The 12499-nt window shown below is 37.9% G+C and overlaps 2 protein-coding genes across 2 annotated transcripts; both read left to right on the top strand.

Annotated features, from left to right (window-relative positions):
* Window positions 1-766: 766 nt before the first annotated feature.
* On the top strand, window positions 767-2220 carry LOC103451557 (protein PLANT CADMIUM RESISTANCE 2-like). Its single transcript, XM_008390969.4, has 4 exons — window positions 767-950; window positions 1098-1169; window positions 1379-1591; window positions 1769-2220. Exons 1-4 carry the CDS (start codon window positions 854-856, stop codon window positions 1855-1857), a joined length of 471 nt encoding a protein of 156 aa, XP_008389191.4. The 5' UTR covers window positions 767-853; the 3' UTR covers window positions 1858-2220.
* A 917-nt stretch (window positions 2221-3137) lies between these two features.
* LOC108172068 (protein PLANT CADMIUM RESISTANCE 2-like) lies at window positions 3138-5278 on the top strand. Its single transcript, XM_070811016.1, has 4 exons — window positions 3138-4404; window positions 4591-4662; window positions 4777-4933; window positions 5165-5278. Exons 1-3 carry the CDS (start codon window positions 4140-4142, stop codon window positions 4878-4880), a joined length of 441 nt encoding a protein of 146 aa, XP_070667117.1. The 5' UTR covers window positions 3138-4139; the 3' UTR covers window positions 4881-4933; window positions 5165-5278.
* The last annotated feature ends 7221 nt before the right edge of the window (window positions 5279-12499 follow it).

Here is a 12499-nt window from a genome sequence, read left to right as displayed (position 1 = left end):
TTTGGAGAATTTAGCAAGAGTGTAAAACTTAGGTTTTGGAGAAAATGAGGGTGTTTATATATGGATGTGGCCGGTCCCTTTGGGAGGAGATAGACCGACCGCTTGGATGATTTTTTGGGTGAGATCCATGATTTGTAGCTAATTAATAAATTAATTGAATAATAAATCAATTAATTAGCTAATTAATATAATTTGAAATGAAAGATTTGGTGGTTACCTTGTGGAGAATATTTGATGAGGATGGATGAAATATGTTTTAAATAAATACCTATTTTGGGCACTTTTGACTTGATTGAGGGATGGTTGTCCCCTGCTCGCGCGTAGGAGTTCTTGTGTTCCTCGAGGGTGGTTTTGTCCTTTTTACCCTACAATCCACGTGTCACCTCCATATTCTTCTTGATTATTTTTGGCTCCACAACGCGCAATAGTAATGACTGTGCAGTCAGTAAAGTGTTGTCGAATGGCCTGCTAGATCAGATGTGGGGTGTATGTACAAAATATAAGGTGTATATTGAGAATGTGGGGTGTAAGGATATTATGGGAAATTATGTAAGGTGTATTAAGATAATTTTTAAGTGAAAAAGCAAATATATGGTGTATTAAGTATGTGAAGTTTATTCAACAATTTATGGGATATTAATATAATAAACCTTTTTTTCATTCAAAAAATAAATAAAAAACATCGTCTCGGTTTTTTTCGGTCGTGAACATGTATTTACTCGTACTTCATCGTATAAATGCTCCTTCATCTGCCGTTGCTATCCATGATCATGACAATTCTGCACGTCAAGGCAAAACATGCATAGTGCGGTCTAGTGCAGATTCCATTAACATCGATCGCATATATATATGCATGGTGTGTGTATGTATATGCCCCAACGGTGTGGAAAAAAAGATGTCGGGTGGATGGACCACTGGCCTGCTTGACTGCTTCAGTGACTGCAGTGTCTGTAAGCGCAGCTTCTATTCTCTTCCCTTCCTGGCTAGCTAACTAAATCAATTATACCATGTTTACTTATTTGGTATATGAATATATATCGATTGATGATTTGATCATACAAACCCTAAACCTATATATAACGTAATTTGGACTGCAGGCTGCTTGGGATTTTGGTGTCCTTGCGTTGTTGCTGGGCGTGTTGCAGAGATTGTCTCCAAAGGACAAACCAGTAATGTTTCTTTTAAGAACCCAGTAACTCGATATCTAAACTTGGATAATTATAAAATTTTCAATATTTTCATAATAGAAGCACGTACTTATAACTCTTAACATGAGCGCTTCATACGGAAACAGCCCAAGACGTGCGTTAAATTAAGTGATTAAAATTTGACGATGATGTTGAAATTGGAAGTGAACAAAATGTGCATGCGTATGCAGGTTGTTTTTGGCATGGATGTTTATATGCAGCAATTAATTACTATACTAACTTAGCATGCTGCATTACTTGCGGCTATCGAACCCAACTGAGGGGGCAGTACATGTTGGAGGAAAAACCTTGCAACGATTGCTGCGTTCATTTCTTCTGCAACTCCTGTGCCTTGTGCCAAGAATACCGTGAGCTCCAGAACCGTGGTTTCGATGTTGCCAGTGGTACGTGCATGCGCTGTTCCCTCCCTCCAATATAATTACTTAGATAGAACGTCTCGTTGCACCTCCTTATCCACTCTAGTTAGATCAACCGATATGTGTTATACACGTGTAATTATCTTAAAAAAGTATTATTTGAAGATCATTCCTAATTAATTAATTAATTTCAATGAATGTTAGGGTGGAAAGGAAATGCGTCCCAGAATCGTGGAGTGGTGACAGCACCAGCTCTGCAGGGTGGCATGAATCGTCATTCTGATCACAAATAATAATGCTGTTGGCTTGATGGTGGCATGGAAATCATACCATCTGGAATAAAAGAATTCGTTTTCGTTTTTTGTTTGCTGTCTCTTTGAATAAAAGAGTTCGTTTTCGTCTGAATTTTTCATCAGAATAAGGTTCTTTTGAGTTTGAGGTTTGTCTCTGTCTGTTGAGTTTCGGTATGAACGTTTTGAAGACTTTTTGTGTTCAATTGTTTATTGTGGGCTTGTTTTGTCATTGTATTCAACCAAGTTGGCCTTTTATGTTTTATTGAAGTCACTTTAGATTGTGGACCTTCGTTTATTAAAATATTATTTTTAATATTTGTATAAGTTCTTAATATTATAATAAAGTCACTATTGTGTCGCTAATTTTTTTCTTTCTTTCTATTTGAGTTCGGTTATTATATTGATGTTCGATGGCTTTGTGGATTTGGGTGTCTATAAAAGAACAAATTTTTAGTTGTTTTTTAAATACAGTTTGGACATAAAAGGAACAAAATCATCATCCGACTTACCAATTTGGGTGTCTATAAGATACCGTTTGGTACGCAGACGGGACGAAACGGGACTGGATGGGACGGAACGGAACGGGATGGAACGGAACAAAGATTTCGTGTCATGTTTGGTACTAGCAAGATGGAACAGAACGGAACGGGATTAAATGACTAACTTGCCCTTTTTATTTGACTCTCCCTCTCTCTCCCGTTTCTCTGCTTTCTCTTCTTCCATACGTTTCGTGTTCTTCGCATGCCCAGATTGATCCCAGTAAAAATCAATCTCAGTAAATCAAACCCATAAAAATCAATCCACAGAAGATCTGAATCTCGAAAGTTCGTATTCAAACAACCATTTTTACTGTAAAACTTACAAAATTAAACTAAAAAAAGTGAAATTGAACAAAATGCCCCGTTCTTAGCCTCCACCGGATGCTCCTCATCGATGTGGCAGCAAAGCCCAACGACATAAAAGAGCAAATGGGGGCAATCCTGCTCTGCAATCTGCACAAGAAGAAGTTAGGGTTATGAAATCGTAGAAATTGGGAATTGAAATCGACGAGGGAGGGGTAGAGTTGCACGAGTTTCTTGAGGTTTTGGGCGATGTCTTGGTGGACAATTGTCTGGTCTAGGGTTTTGGGTCGGTACTTGTCTACCCACAACACCATCTTCTTCAGTCTTCACTGCCGTCACTGGATCGCGATTGGTACCGCCTCGACGAGGAGGTCGGAGTGTCGAAGAAGAAGGTGGAGCGCGGAGGTGACGGCGCCAGAGAAGAAGGTTGAGCGCGGAGGTGACGGCGCCGGAGAAGAAGATAGAGCGCGAAGGGACTGAACCGGAAGCCATGGTTTGGGTTCAGATGGGTTTGCTGGGATCGAATTCGAAGAGAGGGAGGCTACGGGAGAGAGGAACGAATTCGAAGAGATGGAGGCTACGGGAGAGAAAGCAAGGGTAGACAGTGGAATTAATGAAAAAGATGAGGGGTATTGTTGTCCAAAAAATTATAAATTTGTGTTCTACGGGATGGAACAACCCGTTCCAGGGGGTATATGGAACCAAAATTTAACCCATTTTCGTTCCGTGGGACAGGCGTTCCACACAATTTAAGCGCACCAAACGTGGGACGGAACGCGTCCGTCCCACTCTGTTCCGTCTCGTCCCACGTACCAAACGCACCCTAAAGGAACACATTTGGGTGTCTATGTAATAAATGGATGTAAATAACACTTCTTGAGTTTGGCATTCCAATGTCCCCAATTTTGTTAACTTGAACAAAGTTTTAAGACTTTACATGAATGTTGCATATAATGTAAACATTAAACTGTGCTTTTTACCGCATCTTGTCAAGACTTTCTACTTGAACAAAATTCAAAATCCCACAGCAATACACGAATACGCCTACTAGTAATTTTTAAAAGCTCTTTTCCACCTCTTGCAGATCCATCTTTTTTTAGTTATTAGTTTGAATAAATTTAATAAAAAATAAAATAAAAAAAGCTATGCAAAAAGTGAAAATAGATGTTCAAAAACCAATCCACGAAAAAAATTGATCATATAAAAGGGCCCTTTTCACAGGCTTTTCCATGGGCCTTAAAAAACTTTAGCCCAGCCTTGTAAGGAAGGAAGCATACAGGAAGACTCGCAGACGGAGGAGACTTGAAGTCAAGTCAACGCGGCGTTGGACCGTTCTTCGGTTGTAGAATAAATCAAAGCTTGTCCAAGTCTTCTCTCTCAGTCTGTCTGAGATCATATTATCTCAACCTCCTCATCGTTCCCCACCTATCTTCGGCCATCATGTACTCGTCACACCCAAGGGGATACGAGAAGTACTCCTCGTCCGACCCCCAGCACCACCACCATCACCACCAAGATGCTCCGCCGGCGCCGACAGGTATCCCGGTCAGCTCCAGCACCGAACCTTATTTTACTACTTCTAACGAAGACATGAGCTCCCACAGTGGCCACTCCCACATGACCCACCCCCCATCCCGTCTCCGCCCTCGTGCTCTCATCCCTTGGTCAACCGGCCTCTGCGACTGCTTCTCCGATTTCAGAAACTGTAAGTATATATATAAATATATATGTGTGTATCCTACTACTATATATAAATATATATATATATATATATGTGTGTGTGTGTGATTAATCTGTTAAAGTGATTTATAATGGGGTTTGATTTGGATGAAATATTGGATCATTTACTCGTGAATTAATGATTCATGTTATTGTATATGTCTACATGCAGGTTGCATAACACTTTGGTGTCCATGCATCACCTTTGGCCAAATTGCAGAGATTGTGGATAAGGGTTCAACATGTAATTAACTAATTAAGCTTCTTCCTTTCCTTTTCCTTCTTTCTAAATGGGATTAAGGTGTATTATTAACTGATTAATGAGGGTTAACTAATTAGTTAACGAAATGATATGCAGCTTGTGGTGCCAGTGGAGCGCTGTACACACTGATTACTTGTGTGACAGCTTGTCCATGCTGCTATTCCTGCTTCTACCGCTCCAAAATGAGACAGCAAATTTAAATATTAACCCAAACAAAATCACTATTATTTAAAAAAATAATAAATAAAAAACTGTGCAAAACATGAAAATAGATATTCAAAAATCACTCGACGAAAAGGGACTGGGATCACCTCCAGATCCCAGCCTCCGAAGCAAACTAAGCAAGACATCCCATCCTTCCATTTTTGATCCTGTGGCTAGAAATAAATTTAAATATTGAACAATTCTCACGCAAAACAAGGCAAGATGAAAATGGAAGGATAGAATGTTTCGCTCAGTTTGCTCTAGAGGCTGGGATCTGGAGGTGATTCCCAGTCCCAGGAAAAAAGTTGATCATACAGGCTTTTCCATGGGCCTTCAAAAACTTTAGCCCAGCGCTGTAATTATGTTGCATTTATTGGTTCATTATTTTCTGCAATTGGATTTGGAGCTGAGATTTGACCTACAAGTTCAATGCATGCATGTTTGTACTTCAAAACTTTTGCTGCCGCAGGCTCAACTTACCTTGCCCAATCAAAACGTCCTCTTTTTTCCCCTCCCACTTCCGTCTATCTATATCTTCCATTGAAATTTGAAATCCCTTTGTCCAATTACTGTACACATATATAATCTTTGCACGTAAGTACTTACCCCTTTAGAAAAATTCAATTACTTTTACGAGAAAATCATTTCTGCAAATTTCTTTTTTTCGGTCCTGTGTTCCTTTAACCTTAACTTTCTGCCATCCATGACATTGTTCACACAGTCTGAATGACCTTCATCAGGAGGGCACCCACGTCAATTGAATTCTCTTCAGGTGGACTACATTCTAGGTGATAATTCACTGAGCATGTCGTTCATGGTTGGATACGGTGCACGCTACCCACAGAGGATGCACAACCGCGGCAGGTCATTACTGTCGGTGCATGCCCACCCGGCCCGCATCTGGTGCAAAGCCGGGTCTAGATACTTCTTAAGTCCAAAGCCCAACCCCAATTTGCTGGTGGGAGCCGTAGTTGGTGAGCCCAACAACTCAGATGCTTTCCCAGACTCGAGGCCTTTCTTCCAAGAATCCGAGCCCACCACTTACATCAATTGGCCGTTGGTGGGCCTACTTTCATATTTTATTAGCCCACTATTGATTTCAACACCCAAATGTCAATTGTGAGGAGTGTAGTGGTGCTCTAATCTAGGTCACCCATGTACCCTGCCCCAATTATTCTGAAATAATTATAATTGTATCCAAATCCCAAATTGATGAAGAAACCACTAGTTATGCAAACAAACGGTTTTTTTATTTTTAAATAAACGATATTAGGAGAGGGGGTGATCTTAGCCTCACAATGAGCTAGTAATAGTGTGGAGAGTAATACCACTAAACCGTAGTACTAAACGGCTTTTTATTACTTTGAAATGTGATATGGAGAAAATGCTAATCTACAACCATAAACAAGTCGATGTAAAGTTTGTACATGTGATGGCGATGTAAATTAGGGTAATTGGTCAAGACATTGCTTTTATCCCTAATTATTGAGTTTGAGTCACTTGAGTTTGGTTTGTTTAATGTCTTTTGGATTTGAACTAAGGTCATTGTGGAATAAATAAATAAAACTACTATTATTAGCGGGAGGAGACGGTTTAAAACTATTATATTATAATTCATGACGAGAACATATAATATTTTTTGGTTGAGTTCATTACTTATTGCCTTAAATGTTAAAAAATGGTTCATGTGTTATAGTCATTTGGCCAATTTAATTCTCATGGTATAGAAAAGAGGGGGGGGGGGATTTTATTTCATTTTTAAATCAAATAGATATTCTTATAAATAAGTTTATAATAATTTTTTTTAACAGAGATTGGATGAAATATCCTTAATTGATTAACAAAGATAAATATAAGGACCAAATTGGCCAAATTAAAATCACGGAGACGAAATTGACCTAATAACTAGAACCCAAAGACTATTATGACATTTAAACTATGCTTATTTATATATGACGTGTTGTGAATAATATGTGGATGGCCCATATAAATAGTTTGTTACTATTTATGCACAGTATTTTCACTAATCATTTGTGGAAAATTTATAAAGTGAATAGTGCTTTCTTTTGTTTATATATTTGAAGAAGAGAAGAAGAGGTGAGTGACTCACGGAAGAGAGAAGAGAGAGAGAGAGGAAAGAAGAGAGAGAGAGAGAGGAAAGAAGAGGCAGAGAGGAAGAAGAGGAAAATGAGGGGAGATTAAAGAGAGTTATCTTTGTACTTCTATTATTCCAAATTATAATGAAAGCACTACTGCTGCCTCGAGGACGTACTCCAGTCACACTGACTGTAGAGGAACCTCGTAAATTTTGTGTCTTGTTTCATTTATTCCACTGCACTCACCGTCGATTTTACAATATGTTATCAGCACGAGAAGCTCTCATGTCGGTGGAAAGCACAACGCCATAAATCTGGTAAAGCACTACCTACCTCTCACCTCTATCGGCTGGAATCTCACAGATAAGAAAATCTTTTCATTTTTTTTATACCTCTAAATGACTAATTTTCTTAAAGTAAATATACATGTGGTTATATAACTATTGTCATTATTATTGGCAGAAAATCTGACAGTCATATGAGCTTTGAAACTTCAACTTCCAATGCTCATACAGAAACCATTACTTCATAAAAGTTGTTCCTTATCCTCTCTCCCATAACATACCACAATTCCAGAACCATCCAACAGTTAAATCATTCCAGATCTTAGAAATAATACTACAGACTCAAAATCCGTAGAAAATCTGGCAGCCATGTAAATAGCCTATGAACTCCAACTTCCTGACATGACATCCGATTAAAATACTTTCTTCTTGAAAGTTGTTTGTCCACCTAGTACCTAGAACATATCCAAATTTCGGAAATTGTCAACGGTTCGATCGTCGCAGATGACTAAAACTTCAACTCAGCTTTCATTTCCGCAGAAAACTGGACAGCCATCTTATGAGTACCAAACCTTTATTTTCAGAAGCTCAACTCAAAACTGTTTCTTCACGAAAGTTGTTTGGTATCTTCTTATCCATATCATACTAAATTTTGAGTTAAATCTAACGGTTTGATCTTTCTTATAAGTGGCAGACAAATAAAAGTGTTATTATTTTGGGTAGTTGGAAAGAAAAAAAATATATATATATATATAAATTGAAAAAGGGAGCAAATGGATGGTGTGTCGGTTGGACTATTTAAAGAAAACAAAAAGGGTTTTGGAATGGTGACTTGCACCATTCTGAAAAGAAAAAAAAATTGGAAATGTGGATTTTGGTGCATGATGTTGACACAAAAGGAGAAAAGAACAAAGATTATCGGATGGTGCACAGCACCATGTGAATAAATAAGAAACAAAAATATATATTTATTTATGTGTACGGTGTTGGTTTAAAGCCCATGTCACAAGTTTTATTTATTTAAAGCAATTTATTTACAGTGGGTAGAATTATTACCCTTTGCTTTAAAGCTTTGATATTTATGTGAATGGTGTTGAATCAAAGCCTTTGTCACAAGCTTTATTTACTTTAAAACAATTTATTTACCATGAACGGTTTTACCGCCTACTGCTTTAAGTTTTGATTTATGTGAATGGTGCTGAATTAAAGCCCTTATCACAAGCTTTATTTACTTAAATGCAATTTATTTACTATGGCTGGAATTACCGCCTATTGCTTTAATTTATTTATTGTACTTACCTTTTGTTACGATAAGTATATATAGGGCCCAAAGTTCCTTGATCATATTAGAACCTGCAGTTTCTTGATCCTCATCATATAAAATGATTGGACCCGAAGTTCCATCACGTAAAAAGATCAGGTATGAAGTCTTTTGATCCTGAAGATTAGGACATGAAATTCCTTGATGGGTACCGTAAGTTTGAAGTGTCGCAGTGCCTCAACTTAATTGTAATAAAAGTCATAAGAGTCTCAGTCTACAGACTATTAAATAAGGACCAGAAGTTCCTCATGCCCATACTCAAAATGGTTTAGCAGAAGCATTTATTAAGCGAATGAAATTAATTACCCGCGCTCTACTCATGAAAACAAAATTGCTAGTTTTCTACATGGGGACATGTCATTTTACATGATGCATTATTAAGTTCGATTGAGACCAGTTACCAACCATCAATATTTCTTAGTACAACTCGTGTTTGGGCACTAGCCAAGCATTATACATTTACGAGTTTTTTGTTGTGTTATCTATGTGCCTGTAAGACTGCCACAACGTACTAAAATAAGGCATCAATACAAACTAGGAATTTATGTTGAATTTGATCCACCATCTATCATTTTGATAAGACATTTACCGCATGATTTGGAACCTTGGACTGGGGATATATTTACCGCATGATTTGCGGACTATGATTTTGATAAGACATTTTTCTTGCCATTAGAGGGAGAAAATAACATCATTCCAGAAAAACAATGAGAAAATATCATTCCAAAAGAATGATAAGAAAATACCGTTCCAGAAGAACAAAGAGAATTTGTCTTTGTGAACACGGAAAATTCCTGAAACGAAAGAGACAAGAACAACGTGCACAAATAAATTTTTGTATTTGATGATTTTGGGTTACAATCTCTCTCAAATTTGGTCATCTGATTCGATCTCCGTAAGGTGTTGCTTTGTGGATGTTTCGTTGATCCAAGGGCCATCGAGGCTTGATCTTGGATGAACTGTTGAAAGTTTCTTCAAGGGGCCGTGGGCTTGATCTTTGAAGGTGGATTTGAGCGGATCTTCAAGGCCTTTTGGGCTTGATCTTGAAGAAACAGTGATGAACAGATCTTCAAGGGCTTTTGGGCTAATCTTGAAGAACGGTTGGATGTGTGTGGATTTGTCGACGTTGTTGATCCAAAGGGTCGTTGGGGCTTGATCTTGGATTGGTGGAAGTTCTTCAAGGGCCGTTGAGGCTTGATCTTGGAAGAACGATGAACGAAGAACGAAGAAGGCTTTCTTGATTCTTCGGGAACCTGGATGCTTGAGAGCTTCGGAGTTTCAGAGCTTCAGAGCTTCAAGGTGTAATATGAATTGGTTCCCCCCAAATGAATGAAATGGGCTTGTATTTATAGAATTTTCCAATGCCTAATTTTGAATATAATATCCCAGATGAAATAAGTCGTTTCTGCCAGGTGTTGACACGTGTTCTATTTGATGACTTTTCCAACTCATTTCAATTTTCGTTGAGTCACACGCTACGTGTAAAATTTATGTAATACATGAGCGTTGACACTTTGATTTATCGGTCAACATTTATTTACCGAAATTTCGATGTCTACAGTCTTATTTTGATTCACGAAGCAATCAATGAGAAAATGAAATAGGAATAATTGAATGATGCAACGAAAGTGATGAAATCATATATACTTGCTGCAAATGTGCCTACAAGAATTGATGTCCCTGTTGGACAAAATAATGAGACAGTAAATGATTTATCTGTTGTATGCCTGAAGCGTGGCAGACTTTTAGACTCAAAAGGTTTAGTCATTTGAAAGAAGAAGAATATGACACTACTGAGCTATTACATTCCCGAAGCATAACTGTTGTATGCCATAAGCATGACAGTCACCGCAGGGATACACGTCCTAGATAGGACAATCCACGGACATGGGAATATTAATGTCTCATGCATGTAGCATGATAGACGTATAGGTTCCAATGACTCAACTTCCCGAAAGTGGAGATTAAAATCCAAGCTCTATAACGCTCAAGATGAGGTTATGATCCACATTCTCTAAATTATGACTATCCTGGAAGAGATAGTGTCATGCCCTTGAAGAGGCAATGGATATCCAAAGAAATGGAAAGCTTTTATGCATGCGCATGCACATGAGAATATGGGATCACAGATTGATGATAACCAATGGTGATTTTGGTTTTTACAAGTAGCTACTAAATTCATCAATAGCTGTGTTAATATTGAGTCACATTCTTTTGTTCGTCGACAAAAAGGAAAATTATTGGCCAAAAAATGGAGAAAGGCAATTTCATTACAATTTTGTAAGAATGTGGAAAAATGGACATATATATATTTGAATACAATACAAATAGCCAAAAGATGTTGAACCAAGGAGGTTACATATGGGCATTTGTAATACACTCACATGATATGACACAAGGTTACTAATTGAAACCTGAAATTATACTCTTGTAAACGAGTTCATATAAATGGAGAATTATATACGAAGGGTTGTGAGTTGCCCACATCATATCTCCATAAGTAAATCCCTCAAGTATACATGGGAGCAAATTGCTCTGTATAAATTCTAAAGGAAAATATGTCATGAAGTGTAGAAAATCCCTGAAGGATTCAAATTGCTTGAAGTAAGCCCCCGAAGGGTAAAACATAAAATATGTACTCAATACCAATGGATGGTATAAATTGCCTTAGTGAGTATCATTATGATATTGTTGCAACATACTAAAATCTCTTGCAAGAGTCAATGACATTAAATTAGAACTCCTAAAGAGTTGATGATATTAAACTGAGACTCCTGAAGAGTTAAGAAAGATTATAAAATGTTGAGTGAATTATTGTCTCGAGCTGCAGATCGAACAATCTACCAATACGAATCATATCCATGATGTTTATCATATTAAAAGAACCATATGGATTGAAGATTATGAGTTGAATACTCAAATGATGTAGACACTAAGAATAATAATTTATCTTCGTGAGGGTAAAGATAAATTAATATTTGGTCCAGAAGTACCACATCTTAGTGAAGTATATGCTTTATTATATTTGGCACAATACATTGAATGAAATAAAGCTTATCTATTAATATTTCCAAGAAATTACAGATATGTACATACACATGAGTTAAAACAAATAAACAGGAATGAGCCTTCACAAAGGTTGCTCATGTGAAGCCTCAGTACTCGGAAGTACCCCAGAAGGGGGAGGCACTGGAGATTGATCATGTGGCACCCTAGTACTTGGCAAAACACCAGAAGGGGAAGGCATCGGTTGCTTTCGGAATCTAGCAACGAACCTCTGGTGATCCTTTGAATCCGACTTTCGGATTTCTGCAGTTGGTTGAGCTTTCTTTTCATGCTCGTCAAGTACTTATTAACAAGCACATGTAACACTCTATTCTCGTGCTTGAGCCCTCTGATTTCTTGTTTAAGACTTGACACCTCAGCCATCAATGATTCAACTTGGCGAGTTTGAGCAAGTAGGCGTTGGCCCATATTGGAAGCTGAGTCAGCACACTGAACACTGAGAGCCAATGAGTTTTGAACGGCCGCCTCATCAGACCGTTTTGAAAGGATTTTGTTATCATTTGGAGTGAGAAGATTCCTAACTACCATAATAGCGGTTATGTTATTCTTCATCACAGAGTCCCCAACCGTAAGAGAACCATTAGAAGATAAGAAGGACGGGCGCCATATGTTATCCTGACGCTGCTCGTCTGTATCACTTCTAAGACTCAAATCTAAGCAAATGTTAGATGGGTAAGTCATTTTCAGAAATGATGAAAAAAAAAGAGGTCAAATAAAATTTCGGAAGTGCAAGATGGGAGAAATTTCTACAGGCAACAACTTTCTGAGTATACTCTTGAACACAATTGATGTCTATATAAAAGAATAGGCAACATAGTCACTTGTTCAGAGATCGAAGAGGCACCGCT

The sequence above is a fragment of the Malus domestica genome, chromosome 13 (genome assembly GCF_042453785.1).
Source record: "Malus domestica chromosome 13, GDT2T_hap1".
Lineage (NCBI taxonomy): Eukaryota > Viridiplantae > Streptophyta > Magnoliopsida > Rosales > Rosaceae > Malus > Malus domestica.
Note: the sequence above shows the minus strand (reverse complement) of the source record. Positions and strands in the feature narration are given on the sequence as shown.

Bases quoted from the DNA above. Each gene is read 5' to 3' on its own strand.
- LOC103451557 (XM_008390969.4), top strand. From the start codon at position 854: ATGGTGTGTGTATGTATATGCCCCAACGGTGTGGAAAAAAAGATGTCG. The intron at 951-1,097 runs GTAAGCGCAGCT...TTTGGACTGCAG, and splicing joins CTTCAGTGACTGCAGTGTCT to GCTGCTTGGGATTTTGGTGT. The intron at 1,592-1,768 runs GTACGTGCATGC...AATGAATGTTAG, and splicing joins TGGTTTCGATGTTGCCAGTG to GGTGGAAAGGAAATGCGTCC.
- LOC108172068 (XM_070811016.1), top strand. From the start codon at position 4,140: ATGTACTCGTCACACCCAAGGGGATACGAGAAGTACTCCTCGTCCGAC. The intron at 4,405-4,590 runs GTAAGTATATAT...GTCTACATGCAG, and splicing joins CTTCTCCGATTTCAGAAACT to GTTGCATAACACTTTGGTGT. The intron at 4,663-4,776 runs GTAATTAACTAA...AATGATATGCAG, and splicing joins TGTGGATAAGGGTTCAACAT to CTTGTGGTGCCAGTGGAGCG.